The 16,551-nt window shown below is 38.2% G+C and overlaps 3 protein-coding genes across 12 annotated transcripts in view; 1 reads left to right on the top strand and 2 right to left on the bottom strand.

Annotated features, from left to right (window-relative positions):
• WDR17 (WD repeat domain 17) overlaps nucleotides 1–5,740 on the top strand; it is a 65,925-nt gene extending 60,185 nt beyond the window's left edge. For 6 of the 7 annotated variants that reach the window (XM_030029367.1, XM_041122644.1, XM_030029338.1 and 3 more), the window contains 3 exons: nucleotides 1,099–1,194; nucleotides 1,376–1,559; nucleotides 3,268–5,740. In XM_030029367.1, coding sequence (XP_029885227.1) covers nucleotides 1,099–1,194; nucleotides 1,376–1,559; nucleotides 3,268–3,387 — 400 coding nt within the window. In that variant the 3' untranslated portion in view covers nucleotides 3,388–5,740. Of the gene's footprint in view, nucleotides 1–1,098; nucleotides 1,195–1,375; nucleotides 1,560–3,267 lie in introns of those variants that run through there. The other variant, XR_003925592.1, reaches the window with a different exon arrangement.
• Nucleotides 5,741–5,742: 2 nt separating this feature from the next.
• Nucleotides 5,743–13,068, bottom strand: SPATA4 (spermatogenesis associated 4). Its single transcript, XM_030020443.2, is given in 6 exon segments — nucleotides 5,743–6,877; nucleotides 7,813–7,926; nucleotides 10,556–10,771; nucleotides 11,169–11,280; nucleotides 11,856–12,190; nucleotides 12,975–13,068. Coding segments are annotated over 6 exon segments (1,050 nt in total). The 3' UTR covers nucleotides 5,743–6,698.
• Nucleotides 13,069–14,621: 1,553 nt separating this feature from the next.
• ASB5 (ankyrin repeat and SOCS box containing 5) overlaps nucleotides 14,622–16,551 on the bottom strand; it is a 39,492-nt gene continuing 37,562 nt past the window's right edge. For all 4 annotated transcript variants that reach the window (XM_030029397.2, XM_030029406.2, XM_030029414.2 and 1 more), the window contains one exon: nucleotides 14,622–15,235. In XM_030029397.2, coding sequence (XP_029885257.1) covers nucleotides 15,108–15,235 — 128 coding nt within the window. In that variant the 3' untranslated portion in view covers nucleotides 14,622–15,107. The remainder of the gene's footprint in view (nucleotides 15,236–16,551) is intronic.

Below are 16,551 nucleotides of genomic sequence, written 5' to 3'. Positions count from 1 at the left end.
CACACCTTACTAGAACTGTGAGCTTTCCTACAACCTCCTGATATTTTATCAGAATTGCCTATCAAGGATAATTAAACTACATAAATTTAACATGTCTCAGAACTGTGTTTGCCCCTTTTCTTTTACTCCTCTCCATCAGAGTCTCAACAGCACTCCTTTCCTCTTAGCCATCCTCATCTCTGAAACTTGGTGAGATGATGGGCAAAAGGACTGTTTGTTTTGTTTTGTTTTTTTCTTTTGTGAGCCACCAGACTTATGTATGGAAAACAACAAGATGAAATACAAGCTTTTACAGAAGGGCACTCCTGATATGAAAATTAATAGACTAGTAACAAGCTGCCTTTGAGACTCAGTTTGTGATACTTTGGCTGTCAAGTTTTAAGTTTTCCTGGGATTTAAAGAAACACAGAAAAATACTGCTCTAAATTTTTTTCTCAGGTTGCCCAGTATTTTCAGGATTCATAGATTTTTAGATTCCAGCCCATCTTAAACTGGGCACTTACATGCTTAAGCTGAACATTTTTTAAGGCATCCCAACACAAATGGAAGTTTGCTGAATTAGGTCAGGTAATAACTGTCCTTTGTATTATATTTTGATACATAAAAAATACATCTACTGCAAGGATTTTGAAACTGTTTTCTGCAAGAAATCAGGTGAAACAAGGCTGTCCCAGAGCATGTATTGAACTGTCTTACTTTAACTGTATTTTTTATCATGTCTACTAAATATAGGCAAAATGGGTCCTTAATTTTAGTAAAGCTGTCATTATTAAGAAATGAGAATGCATATAGCCTTAAAATATAGAACGGCCTCAAATTAAAAAAAATACAGCTACTTAAAGACAAGCTTAAATAAGGTGTAAATAGGGATAATTAAAATAAAACTTAAATGAAAAGGTATACTTTTATATCTAGTAATTTAATATTTCTAAGGTTTAATATAGTGATTATTGTGAAGGATCAATTTATTTCCATAAAGTTATTTCCATATCCAATCAAAAATAGTTTTATATTACTACTGTCTACCTTGTTTTTATTTTAAGAAAATATTCATTGTTAGAATTAATTTGGACTTTAATTACTTGCATTCTTTTTCAGTCAGCTTTTAAAGAGACGGGAGGTATCTGTACCTTTGAAAATTGAACAGCTTTCTGAGGAACTAGATGCATGGAGAGCTTGTACTCAATTAAACAAGTAGGTGGAAAAATATAAAATTACCATGAATGAGACTACTAGTATCTGTTTAGTTGTAAATACAGTATTTATTTCCTTTGTAAAATCTGAATATGAATGTAAAAAATGAATACTTTGTGGCTCTTAATTTCTAACACAAATTAAGATGTAGAGTTGAAAAACAAGTGTCTTTGGTTCATAGGCCTACCGATGAATTGCCATGCACCCCGCCATCTGAATTGCAGAGAACGGTGTATTCAATACTTGTATCACGAATACAAGAGGAGCCTCTGAAAGGACTGGTTGGGCCAGATTATGTCACTGGATCAAATCTTCCTAGTCATTCAGATGTTCACATCTCTTGTTTGACAGGGCTAAGGATACAGGTATGGTTTCAGTGAGGTGAGGTGTTTATTGCTTGGTGATAGCATTGACTAGTTGTGAGGCTACAGTAAATCTAAGGTCCCTCCCATCATTTGGGAGGAAAAATGTTTTCCCTGTTGTCACAGGAGCAGAAGTTAAAGAGAATAAGTGCTGACATCTGCTATATAAAAAAGGCTATATAAAGAATTGTCCAATCAAATAATTGCCCTGTTTCCCAATCCAAAATTTTTAATTTCCATAGGAAAGACAGATTTCCTTTGCCAAATGTTCTGTCTAAAGTGCATGTAACTTACTGCCTACTACCTCACCACAGCTTGAATAAAAACCAGGAAATTATTTCTCTTCAATCACATACTAACATTATTCTGTTATTAGTATTTATCATTATGGAAATGCATACTATAAAACTTGTAATTCATGATTAAAGAAGATATTAGAAGACTAAATGTTCAAATATATTTATTCATCACTCGCATAGAGCTTTATGATGAAAACATACTAGTCCTTATAACACCTCTTTGGTATATGTTGTTATTTCCATAAAGGGAAAATTGACAGAGCCTGAAAACACAACTCTCAGGCTCCTGTCTCCAGACAGAGCCTCAGGGTGAATTTACTCTCTTGTATGAGACTGAGTCTGTTTCCTCTGTCTAGTGCAAGATGCCAGCCCAAAGAGTAACAGGGTTGTTCAGAGATAAAGAGAGGTAGTTTTGTGTAGAAAGTGGAGATTGCAAAATGCTAGTGGGATTTCTGAGGTAAACAAAATTCACAACTGCACACTGTCAAGTCTAAAAAAACCTTGCTGCCAATGCTTCCACATTAGACCAATGGTCTCTGGCTATGGCTATACTCTCAACATTTGCTAACTGCCATGTAAAGCTGCCATTGTTATAATCCATTCAACAAGAATAACAAATATGGTGCCACCAGTTCGTCATATACAATATCCTTATTTCTGGATTAGTGAACATTAGGAGTCATTGCTTTAGGCGTGCAGATCAGCTCACAAATCATTTAGTTAATACTAAGGTATAGTAGCCTAACTGCGTGGGTTCACAAGTTTTAAGTAGCAAGTTCAGAGAGCAGAACTCTTAAGAAGGCACTTAAACTGAATTGCAGCTTCAAGACCATATTTTGTCAAATGAAGAGATTGGCAAAAATAGCTCTTCCTCCACCAGATAAACTAGTATTTTTATCCTTTTCATAGTGAACATTTGAAATTGTTCTGTAGACTGCATGTAGGCTCCATGTTTTCAAAGAATTCATGGAGGCATTATATTGGGTTTTTTGTAGATGGGGGAACATGCAGATCAGCACAGATAATGACAGAGACACAATGAAATATGTACAATATTCTGAAGGAAAAAACTTGTTGCCTCAGTTTCTAATTCAGGCTAAATTTAACTTTGGATTAATTGACAAACATATAAAATACTACAATTATTAAAAATCAAACTATAAATTTAAGGATTATGAAATGTTGGGTCTCCACATTTTGGAACATAACAAGTTCACTCAATTTATAGTGTGTAACTATTATCAAAGCTTTAAGTTGGTGGGGTACAATTTTTGCACGAACGTAGATGATAGTTGTAAATCAGGTTTTCGTGCTCTCAGATAAAACAAAATGTGCTTTCTGCTGTGATAGCCTTTACACAATACATGCGTACTTCCTTTTTCTTTCTTTCCCCAAACATTTTTGCTGTACAGGGTCCAGTGTTCTTCCTTGAAGATGGAAAATCTGCTATTTCACTGAATGATGCTTTGATGTGGGCCAAAGTGAATCCTTTTTCACCACTAGGAACAGGAATACGACTTAACCCATTTTGATGAGGTGTTTTCCTCTGTACTTTGTACTGCTTAAAATAACACTCTGGGGATTAATACTGATTTAACCTTGATTGTCAAAGGACAGAAAGATGGCAGTTGACTCCTCCTGAAGGGTGATTACTTGGACTTTGTAAAATGATAATAAGAAAAGGATTTCTATACAAATGTTTGTTGATAATCCAAAGAAAAAGTTATTTGAGAATCCAAAGAAAAAAAAAAAGTCCTAACTTCATAGACAGCCATGTCTTTTTTTTTTTTTTTAAGTAAGAATAGTGTTGTCAGACAATAGACATATTTCAGTCAACTCTGTGTAAACAGATGCCTTGTAAAGGAAGTAAGCAACTATATGCACGTTATCAAAATACTGATAACAAACTGTGAAATCCACAAACACACTTTCAAATATATAGTAATAGAATGACTTTATTGATAGTCACTGCAACCTGTTTTTAGAATGACTGGAATCCTGCAGCTGTTTCATGCATTGTGTCCCCCTTTTTAATTTTAACTAATTTTTTACAGGATTCTATAGCAAAAGTAAAATTTAAAAAGTGCTCAGATGATTTTTTTCATCCATTAGTTATTGTGCTTTAATAGCAGTACAAAGCTGTTTGCTAATGTTTGTTTAGATAGATTTGAATATCTAGATTAAAAAATTTTATTTTCTAATAAGTTCATCTTTGGCAACTGTCCCCCTTATACTTTCACTGGAAGCTAAAATGTATTTATAAAACTTTTTTTTTTTAAAAAAAACAACAAAGGGTTTATAAGGAACAGACAGCAAATGTATTGAAGTTATTTAAATATGTCATGTACATTTAAAATACTTGTTTTCTTTTTACATTTTGTATTAGTTACAAATATACCTATAGTATGACAGACCAGAAGTAAATACTTGTGCATATATTTTTATTTACTAAAGCTGTGCTCAAATGAAAAGAAAATTATGGTAATAGAATACTACAAATATTTAAATTTTAAAGCTGTGTATAGTATGGAATTTAATCATAAGGCAAATCTTATACTTTATAAGAATTATTAATAAGAATAATTATTATCAGAATTACTTACCTGTAGAAAAGATGCCTTAGTTATAATATTCTTTGTTAGCTTAATTGATGGCACACAAGCAGAAATCTACTTTATCTCTTGTTAACGTTTTTTGCTGCTGCTTTAAAATAAATTTTAAAATCCTGATAGTTACATAAAATGTATAGAAATTGCAATTAAAAATTGGCAGAACTATTTCTAGAGAAACTGTTGTAAAACTGGAAATAACACAAGGTCTCTTTTAGCAGACCCAATCGAAGAAAATCCTCAATATATATGTAAGCAATGCCCTCATTTAAGTAGAAATAACAATGCCACCATGCTGGAAAGGTGGGATGGAGATTAGAAATAAAAAATTCCTGTTTTCCCTCTCTTTTAAAAGTTAAAATTTCATTCTGTCAATGTTCTAGAGTATTATTACAGGGTTTCTGGTGTAAGAATATATGGGGGTGGAAGCTTAGCTGTTTTGTAACCTATACAAAAACATTTTTGTACATACTTGGATGCTGGAACAGAATGTTTTACTTTTTGCAGGTATTGTTTGGAAAATGTTTTCTTTTGTTTAACCCTGTGGAGCTTGGGGAATAAGAGTTGGATTTCAGAAATAAAAATTCATAGTTTTTGAAAGAATTTTCCAGCAGTCAGTATCCAATATGTTGCTTCTGTCAAATGAAAGGCTAGCTATCTTTTAGCACGTAAATTGTACAACCTTCTATGTAAAAGTTGTTAATACAGAGTTGGAGAGCAAAGGTAAGAACTGAACATGCAGCCCCATGACTGATGATTGTGATCTGAAGGATTGACTCAACTGCCACTCTATTTAAAATCTTTTGTTGCGTCCTAAGGATTTTTAACGATATTTCACACTTTAAATATCTTACAATATGTAGTATAACTGCATCAATTTGTTGAACATAAACTGTGCCTTAACATGGAATCTTAGATAAATCTACTCCCTCTTTGTATTAGGGAGTGAGGGTTAAGAACTCTTTCATTGCTGAAATACAGAAATTAAGTCAAAGGGCACATTTTATATCGGGAATCCATCAGGTAACGGTCATTGTGAATAAAATGAGGTTGCATTTTCTACAAGGTGATTGTACCCCATGTGGTGAGTGAGGGGAACATGCAGAGAAGGTTGTAATTTTGTCTACTGCTACAACTGTGGTTGCAACTGTCAAACTATAGAATCATCACTTTGAAAAATAATTTCAGATTGTTTGCTAATGTGTGACTTCATTGTCTGGCACAGCTAGTCAAATACAGATACTTCCCCTTAATATTAAAGAATCCTTTGTCTTCAGATGATTGTTTGACTCTTCTGTAAAAGTCCTATTTCTGTTTGAATGAAGAAATTTATCAAGCTATACAGCTAGTGCTTTCCAATACTATTAAATCTCAGTTAAGTTTAACAGCACTTTATCCCTACAAAATCAAAGTCATTGTTCTGTTGAAAGAATCTGACCAACATTACTGACATGTTTATAAGCTTCACAGACTGCAGTTACATGTGATACTTTCCTAGGTGGGTTCCAAAACAATTAAAAAAAAAAATTCTATCATGCTATAAACTCTTCCCATTGCAAAGACTGCCTTTAAAATGAGATATGACGCTTTAAATCCATGGTGTTGAATATCTCCATTGGGTAAAATCATTTAAATCCAGAATTGCAACAATTTAAGATGACACTAATGCAAGAAACTCCCTTCATTCTCTACACAGAAAACAAAACTGAACTACTGAGTCTAGATCTCTTTTTCAGAATAGGCATTAGTGGTTTGTTTTTTTTTTTTAAAACTTGAAGCTTACACATTTATGTAGGAAGGAAATGAAATCCACAATCATCTTTGCTCTAGATTAAAAATTATCAAAAACACGGGGTGGGGAATATATATAGAAAAGCAGTTGTGAAGACCAGTATGCATTTGCACAATAGGTCAAGATAGGAAGACATGAAGTATGCTTTCAAATTTAGTGAATATTTCACATACAACAATTATACCTTGTGGCTTCCAGTGTTGTATCAGTAACACTTCTGTCAGGAAAAATTAATAATAAACCAGCTCTAGGAAGAAATTAAGCTGACAAGGAAGCAAGGCAATGTTATAAAAACGAGTAAATTACAGTATTGCAGAAATTAAGAAATAATAATGAAAGCTGCATTTTATAGAATACAGTGATTTCAAAGAGGTTTTCAATTTATTTGCTTAAAAAATAATTGTTCCCTAACAGACAGTAAACTTAAATTTCTTCGTGTTGATTATGCAGTCAACACTACTGTAATCAGAATGGGGTTTGTGTTCCAGTGTTCCACTCTGGGTAACCCTTGCAGTGGTCTCCAGGGAGGTACCAAGCATCCCTCGTAACAGGATCTGTCAGCTTGTTTCACCTGGTTTTCTTTAACATGAACACCTGTTTTGCCTCTTTTTTCTGAGGAATCTAGATGCATGGTGGGGCGGCGCAACTGGAAAACTATATCAAAGGAAACAGTGGCTTTGAAGATTCAAACTATTAAAACTCCATAATTTAAAAGTGACAATGCTGTTTTAATCACCTTTTAGTTTGTTTAGTGTACAATTTTATAGTTAAACAGTGAAAGAAGGCTTCATCTTTCCCGATGAAAGTAGCATTTTAGCCCTATATATACATAAAGCCAAAGCACTGCCATCTTCTCAGGGTATGGTTATTTGAACCACTGTACACTATTGTTGGTGGGAAAAGGGAAAAATACATACAAAGAACCTGAAAATTGATCAGAGTTTGGGATTATTGCTACCAGCGTCCAAACCAGCCAAACACGTTGGCGTCTATGTGGGTCGGGCCATGGTGTGGTTCAGCAGGATGCCTACAAACAGGACGCTGACTTGCTACAGTGCTGACTATTTGTGTCCCACTTTTCCTGCACCTTATCCTACGGTTCCCTACACGGTCAAGATGTCTGTCAGGGCTGTGGGAATTATTGCTTAAGTAAGGACTGGAGCAGCTGCCCAGTCACACATTCATCAACAAAATGAAGATCTCCATTACATAACTGGAGGGAGGAAAACTCATTTCAGTATGGTGAAAGTATCCAGAATAAACCAAAGCTCCGAGGAAGGCAATAGAAGCACTTTTGAATATTACAATAACACTTTTGAATAATTTCTACAGGTGCCATGCCAGGGAAAAGCCTAAAGCAATTTTACATTAAAAATAAAAAATACTGGAAACCCCCTCCAAACTTCCTGTTTTCTAAGACATTGTATCTGATGTCTTCAAATTTTAAACACAAAATCTCTTTGTTGCCTTTATAGCAAAAGTAAACCAAACCCACACACCATTACAATCTGAATAGATTAAAACGAAGACTTACGTGATGTGAGAAACAAACTTACACGATGTGGCAAACAGTTTTTCCTTTGGGATATGAGCTATGTTCTCAGAGGGTGTGCAGCAACAAAGATGGTGAACCGCACGTTGTCCCAAATTTGGTTTAATGTTAAACCGCCCTTTAAAGCAAAAATCTCAAGATGTTCATTTCAGCAGCATGTTAAGCATCTGATCAGTTAGTTGTTCAGTTTTCTAGTTTATTTGCAGTTACTACCCCCCCCCCTTGACTGACACCCAGATGATTTGACAGCTGTATAAAATGAATACTACACCAAAAAAAAAAAAACCAAACCAAAACCCCAAAACCTAAAGAGAAGGGGAAACATTAAACAGGTTGTATGGTGAAAGTGCACTGTATGTTCTTTTCAAATCAAACGTTTTGCATATGTTGAAAAAAACCTAAAATGAGAGGGCTTCAGCATTTTGGGGGCATAACATGTAAGATCACATAAATAAGCATGAAATAGGATGTTGAGAGATTACACAGTATGTCTTGAAACCCCACAGGTTGAATTTGAACAACTTTAACTATTTGAAGAGTAAAATCATTCAGTCATTCTAGTTAAACATCTTACTTGGCAAAGTAGGTCCAATATTGAAGAAAAGCAGAAAGACCAACCTCTGACAAACTGTGATCATATACATCCTTCTGATGATCCAGAACAAATTTTTCATTTGATGTCTGTCAATCAGTATACTTTATTCTCTTTAAAGATGCAGCTAAAAGACTGACTGACTTGAAGTTCAATGTCTAAATTCTGTTTGCATATGCTTCATTTACTCCTGCAACTACCACTGACATCAACAAGCTGGAAGAACTTGTACAGTCCCAGTACATGGAACACATGGTACATTAAAAAAATGGGAGTTTTTTTTACCTTGGCCTGTGGCACAGAAGAGACTGAGATAGGACTGTTAGGTTCCATGTTGGTGCCAGCATTTTGAGAAGTACACTGAGAGCCCACAGGAGTGCAGAAAAGGGCTCCAAAATGAAACAAACCAGAGAACTCAATCTCATTTGGGAAACATTGATATGGCCCTGATGTCTTTTAATTGAGACAGAGCATCACGAAAAAAAGACACGCTTTAGTTAACATGCTGGTTAGGAAGTTGACTGTAAGATAATTCAAGTGAAATGCAGTGGCCTGCAAGACAGAGAAGGTCAAACTAGACAGGCTAATGATCTCTTTAGACCTCAGAATATCTGAACTGGTTACAGTAAGACCAATACATGTACAAACATTTGCAAGATTGGATTGATAGAGGAGTATTTTGTTTTTTAAAGGTCTTACAGTTTGTCTCACAGAAGAGAGGAGTAATAACATTGAAACGAATAGAATATAAACTCAGACTGATTGATTTGAAAATATCCTTTTACTTTTGAAGGCCATCTGATAATATCACTGATCCAATTCCTAACACATTATCCACATAAGTTAAATTAACCTAATTAGCAGAAGAAGGAAATAATTAGCTACTGCATTATCACTTCCCCTGCTCTTCCTAAGGCTGAACAAACCCAATCCTCTCAGCCACTCCTTGTACATCAGCCCACTAACCACCTTGGTGGCCCTTCCTGGACTTGCTCCGGTATGTTTTATACCGGGTGGTCCAACACTGAGCGCGGTACCCCAGGTACAGTCTTACAAATGCCATAAGGAAGATCAGAATCACTCCCAAAAGTGCTGGCATATTACACCCTTACTAACTAACACAGCCCAAGATGCTGCTGGCCCCCACTGCTGCAAGGGCACTGTTCAACTTGTTCTCCATCAGGAACCCCTACAGCCTTTCCCACAAAGGTCCTTTCTAACCAACTGGCCGCAGCCTGTAGCAGTGCACAGGTTGTTCCAGCACCAGTGCTGGGCTTTGTCTTCGCTGAGGGTCATGTCCTGTCAGCCCATTTCTCCAGCCTGCTGAAGTCCCTCTGAACCTGGAGGGACCTCCAGCATGTCAGTCACTCCTCTATTTGCTATGTGTGTCCTCCGTCCCATTGTCCCAGGTCATGACTAAAGACATTAAGCAATACTGGCCCAAGAAATGATCCCTAAGGGAGATCATTTGTAACCGGCCATCAGCTAGACATCATCTACAACCCTTTGGTCACAGCCCTTTGAATACGACAGTCCAGGCAATTTTCCGTCCACCTCATCAACCACTTATCCACCCTATGTCTCGGTAGTTTGACTACAAGGACACTGTACAACATCCACTGCTATCCCCTTGAAACCAGAGCCATTTATTTCTTCAAAGAGTATCAGTGACAAGTTATACCGTCTCTACTATAGGTATAATGATTCAGCCAAGAAGAGCTAAGGAACTCAGCAGCTTTTGTCAGTAATAAGGAGTAGCAGAGGGGAGTATCTATCAATAATGTGTTAATCGTGGAAGTCCCATTTATTAAATTCAAATTTTACCCCAGTAGCATAACACTGATACACTACCCAAGGAATGTTGCATGTAGCCACACAGCAGTCATCAAACATCATGAAACACTGGGAAAAATTCAGAAGACTGTACGTATGACCCAATTCATGTTATCAATCACCTCTACAGTTCTAATGGTACTCCCCAACCACGTTTAGGCAAGCAAGACAAAAAGGCAGCCGAAGGAGGCCTGCTGCTCGCTGCCTTCAGTTGTCATTCTGACACTTAGCGCTGTAGCTGTGGTAAAATATGGCTGTCCCAAGCTCCGGTCCTGCTCTTCTGCTTGTTAAGAAAATAAAAACCAACAACAAGAACACTCACATCAATCCTCTTCCCTCTCTTGCATTCTCATGTGCATATTAATGATGGCATTAACCTTCTGTCTATTTAAGTTAATACTAGGCTCCATCATTATTTCTGTTAGCCTGATGTTACTCTTGATAGCCTTTGAAGCTGTTGATCTGGTGACCATGGGTAACTGTGCCTGGTAATAGGAGTCAGTAAAATCAACTTCCCTGTCTTGAAGTTTTTTTAATTCTGAAGGGAAAAAAAAAAAAAAAAAAGTGTTCAGGAATTTAATACATCATTAAAAAAATCACTCATTTGTAGTTATTTAGTTTTTACAGGTCTATAACATGTAATTACTTTCATTTTGAAAACAGGGAAACCAATATACGATCATCTTAAATAGCTTGACCAAAGCTATTTGGTCAAGCTGAAGGGAATCAAACAACAGTCGATATCCAGGCCTGTGAGCACCATCAGCAAAGTTAAAGCTTCTCAAGCTCTTCTTCCAGAGTCAAATTTCACTTTAAACCACATTTTTCATTTATGACTGTGCTAGTTCTTGCCGAATCAGGATATGATATTAAAGATACCGAGCAATAGGTCAGTGCTAGTGACAAAAGCCGACAAAACCACCTGTAGGCATCACCAACTCACCCTCTATTAGTTAGCATCGTGTAGATGTCCTGCACCTGAGCCTCTGCGGCTCCTGGCTTACAGTGAATTGTTCCCTCTATCAGCTCCCGGGCAAGGTTCCGCTTCTGTTTTGCAAAAAAAAACCCCAACTTTATGCAACAGGAAAAAAAGTTTTAGGCGTGAGCAGGTGCAAAGAAGATGCCTGTGCAGTTTTGGTATCCAAACTGAGATTTCTTGTTGCTACCCAAACCCCTTTAATTCACCCAGAGAGGCTTTCAGTACTAAGACCTAATTTGCACAAATACAAAACCAAGCCAAATATTGCCGAAAGCAACGGCGCAGCCTCGGTGTTTACGTTTTATACACCTCAGCCTCGTGGAGCGGGAACTCAAAATGACAGAATTTAGGCCGGCACGCCCGCCCCCGCCCCAAGGGCCGCCCGAACGGCCGGTCCGCGCCCAGCCCCGCCGCCGCCGCCGCGGGGCCCTCGCCAGCCGCGGCCGGGACCGGCTGCCGAGCTCGGCGGGCCGGGAGCTCCCCCGTCCCGCAGGCGCGGCCCTGGGTGTCCGGCGGGCTCGTAGCGCGGCAGGCTCTCCCCGGCAGGTGCCCGGGGGAGAGGTCCCGGCCGAGGCAGCACAAGGGGGCGCCGGCTCCCGCTCCCGCCCCCCGGCCCGGCCCGGCCCGGCCCGGCCCGGCGCACCTGCGGTAGCGCCCGGGGCAGCGGGAGAGAGTTCGCGGCTCTGCAGCCAGCCGAGCGCGGTGCGGGGCGGCCCCGGCTGCGGGGAAGCCACGGCGGGGCAGAGCGGCGCTGGCCGCCGAGAGCCCCTTCGCCGCCTCCCGGCAACGGCCGTAGCGGGGCGGGCGGTGGGGGCTGCGGGCGGTGCCGGGGCCGGGGTCCAGCGGCCCCTCGGGGCGGGCGGGAGCGGCGCGGGGGCAGCCCCGGCGGTAAAGGCACGGCAAGTCCGGTATTCCCGGCGTCTTCCGAGACGCCAGTGCGGCACCGTTCGTCTGCCTCGAGGTGCTTTTTCAGCACGCCTGCAGGATTTCACAGTTGGATTCCCTTGCAGAATTGAGATATCACACTACGGTTTTGGGTTTTTTTTTTTTTTTGGTTTTGGGTTTGTTGTTTGGTTTTTTTGGGGTTTTTTTTGTTTGTTTGTTTTCTGAAAATGCCTTATGATACTCTTTTGCTGGTATAATCATTCATACAGTAAGAGATACTTCAGCCAGTAAAGAAGGCTCCTTCTAAACTTGGGTGTGCCATAGTAGTCTTTTGACAGTGCTCTGACATGGTTCAATGTTTGTTGCATTTCCCGGTTCCTAATACTTCGATACATTACTCAACATTTATTTCATACTAAGAATCCAACCCATCAGAGCCCCACGGTAATGGGGCCCCCACGTAATGAGAATAACAAGCCTGTTTCCTTTCATTTCTGGCTAAACAAGGGATCATTTTTTTGGAAAGAATTTTACCAAACACTAATGTCAGGTATTTCGTTGCTATGTATTTCTGGTATGTGGCATTAGCATGGTCTGATCTGCCAGAGACCTCTTCCCGTACACAGATAGTCCTGCCAGGGCAACAACATCCAGTCCCTATTTTGTTTGTTCCTGTTACATAGTAACAGAAGTGATGCCCATCCAACTTGGCTCAGCTTGCCAAAGTGACTCTATTTTCATATAGTTATCTGGTAGCAAAAGATTAAAGATTATGTTGAGAACTGCATAGTGCCTGAGATTGAAGTCATAATAAGCTAGTTCTGGATTACTCTTCCTGCTAGTCTACCATTCCATAGAATTACAGAGAAAGTAGTACCAAATACCTGTAAACTCTTAAGAGGGTCTTGTTTGCTCTTCGGATGATGGCAAGGAGCAGTGGGAATGGTGGGAACAGACATTGCAAATGCCATGGGAGCATGAACATACCTATTTGTAATGAGACGGCTTGGACTCTCTTGTGACTCACAGCAAAACTTCTAACATCATCTAGTTTTGTATCAAACAGGTGTTTTGCAGAAGAGATGTGCTTGCTGAAAACTGATCTTATTGTATAGAACACGAGAGCTTTTTTTTTTTTGACATTTTTCCTGAGTCAAACTTGAAAAGCCCCACATACACCTGAAGGTGAGGGTCTAAATGATCTCATTCTACATAGAAAAGGTCAACAGTGCCATGGTTGGCTTGGCACTTCCTTGTTTCTTGAAGTAATACACAGTAATGGTATTGTACATAAAAACATATTGTACATAAAAACACAAATTACTAGTTTCTGGATGAAAACCAAAACCACCCAACTTGCTCCATTACAGACTATTTGCATTATGGACTCCTAAGCAGTTCCTCTTACTTGCATCTGACTTATGCTTTACAGGGACTCCAGAAGAGGCCCTCACTAGAGTTTTTGCAGGGAACAGAAGCAAATTAAGATTACTTTTAACAAGGGCAAGTGTCAGAGAACTGCATTTTGTTACGATACAATTTAGCAACTGAGTAAGCATTCTTCTATGTGAAAACCTCCTCTGTAGCCAGTTCCTCACTTAGGATCTTTCCAGTAGGAACATACATACAGAGTTACTGAAAAGGAGTGGAAGAAGGTGAATCACCAAGGGCAAGGGGTAAATTTGCAGGTGTCTTATGCTTTGGTTTGCAGGAATTGAGTATCAGTCACTGGGGAAGTGTCCTGTTCTCAAAGGAAGACCAAATGAAAAGACCGAGAGAAGGAGCACTGTATTTCAAGGAAGATCACCTTTTTTGACATGACTGGCAATCATCCACAGGCAAGGGCATGAGCGAGGCAGAAATCCTTTGGGTTTTCTAATGTCTCTTGGGGGTGTCAGCATTCCTTCTCTGGCTAGAGAGTTGAACAACAAAATTTCAACCTGATCACAGAAATGCCTGCTAGAGCATTCCGGGATTCTGTAACATGATTTTTGGAGCTGGGTAACTGTTTATAAACCAGACAGCAAGAGAAATAAGGTCATTTTCAGAGTGATACCTGTCCTGATACAGGGAACTGATGTATTTCTTTCTGGAGCCTTGTATCCACCTCCTGAACTTGAGGTTGAAGATTCAGTATCCACATCTCCATGATATGCCTTCAGAACCCTCACAGATAATATACAATAATATATGCCTTTCTCAGAGGCAAATCATTATTCAATATGCCCATGAGTGTGATACAGCATTGTTATGAAAAGATAAGGAAAGGGCCCAGATAATTCTGTTTTACAAGAGGAGATCAAAAGTATGTCAGCGTAAAGGCTTTTTGAGGAATATTCCTCTGGAATTTTTGAAGTTACTAACTGTACTAATAAACAGAGACTCTATAAACTGTGCATGGCTGAAAAAATTGTGATTATGTTCACAGCAGCATAATTCCAATTCACAGCACAGGCAGTGAGGAAGAATAACGGAAGTTTCTCACTGCCATTAATGAATTGTCTATATAAAGAAAAAGAAGAAAAACGGACAACTATTTGCTTTATTTTTACCAATGTATATAGTGCACCCATCACCAAGTATTTTTAGGTACACAAAAAATAGAAATTTAAAAACACATAAAATAATGACTCTAAATGGACAAACTTAACAAATAATAATGAAGAAACTCTTTGTGGTTCAGGTGTGTCAAACAGATTTTAAAAGTATAAATACAATTAAAATTAACAGCACTAAAGCTATTTAGTAAGTGTTAAGCTAAAGCTATACAATCATTTCCCAGAGTATCAGCACACTAATTCAATTCAGCCTTATTAGCACCTTGGTACCAGTTGCTGAATGGCTCCCAATTATTATTATATACCAACACCAGGTGTCAAAGATATATATTTTTTTTAAGTAATATGCAAAAGGCTTTTCTTCCGCCCAGCAGTTCTTTAGATAAAACGTACAATAAACAGAAAGAAGAAAAAGTACTTGTTATTCAAGTTTCTAAAGGTTAATTACTATGTTATCTATACTGTAAGAAATTCTTCAGTATTGTTGGCAGCTGGAGTTGTGGGACAAGATGCAGTCTAGCTCTTCCTATGTAATTTCGGATACATAGTCGGCAGAGCTGACAAAGAGAAGATGGTGTGGCTGCAAACAAAAAAGAAAGGAGTTTAATTATACAACTATAAAAGCCAGTACTTTGTTTTACAACAGTCTTGCACAATAATGGGATTTCTAAAAAAAAAAAAGTTCACATTTTGCAAATTTGTCCTTTTCCTTCATCATGTTTTTGCCCTCAAAGATAAAGACGGGCTGCTGAAACCTTATTATTAATCAGGGAAATACTCAAAAAACCAAGCTCGGATCAGCAAATAATTTGTGTTTTTAAAATAAAAACCTGCTCCCAGAAAATAACTGATATCAACAACTTTAAAAACTGCAGGATTTTATTATTTTTATATTCATACAACAGGTGAAATACATGCTACAGCACTAGAAGCTGCATTACCAATGCATCACTGCAACAACAATAAGCAGGCAAAATACCCCAAGATCCTGGACCATGTTTAGTGGTCTTACTAGCTCATGATAATGCCTTTGTCCCTCTACACCTCCCCACTCCCTCAAAATGGACACATTGCTGTGTTTCTCTGGGCAATAAAACCATACGCGTTTCATGCCAATTCTTTTTTTTTTTTTTTTTTTGATGTCTTTGCTGTGGCTTTTAAAAATCCTACTAGCCTTGGTGATTTTGTGATAACCAACCATTTTTAGAGGGTTTTTTAATCAGCATTCAGACTACAGAGATGTTTTCCGGAAGAAAACATTAATCAATGCTACTTGTCAGTTCACCTCTAAAGAGATGCTCACAGTTATTGCAATAGTGCCTCTGCTTACTTCCCACCTTTGTCTTGTGGCTTATTTTTACGCTGTACATAGGTCAGTCTGAACGAATCCAGTTCCCTTTGGGATATTCTCTCTCTTTCTCTCTATCCCTCTCTCTCTCTCAACAGACCTTTAAGAATTTTAAGGGACTCTTGAAAGCGTCAACTCCTATTTCTCAGGTACTTATAATTCAGTAAAGAAAATTTAGAAAATGAAATTTATTATACTTTTTGCCTATAAACAAATAAAGTGCTTTATATGCACTTAAAAATATAGTTTTAAAAATATTGGGACAGCTGCCCAAAACTAAATGTATTTTTAATCTGAAATATTCTGTTTCTTTTTAACAAGGTCTGTAACAGCCAATAAAAATGTAGCTTTAATGTCTAATTGTTTAAACACCCAATAAATATAAGATGATACTTTTTCAGCTTGTATAAATCCTGATGCAGCCTGGTCAACAGGCTCTGGCATGAGACTAAATATTACTGGGTATTTTTATATTTAGAAAGGAATTCACTGAATGTTAATATATTCATTTCATAAAGCACAATGGTAGCTTCTATAACATGGGTTGT

This window comes from Aquila chrysaetos, chromosome 1 (assembly GCF_900496995.4).
Source record: "Aquila chrysaetos chrysaetos chromosome 1, bAquChr1.4, whole genome shotgun sequence".
Lineage (NCBI taxonomy): Eukaryota > Metazoa > Chordata > Aves > Accipitriformes > Accipitridae > Aquila > Aquila chrysaetos.
The sequence above is the reverse complement of the archived record's forward strand: the minus strand, read 5'-3'. Positions and strand labels throughout refer to the sequence as shown.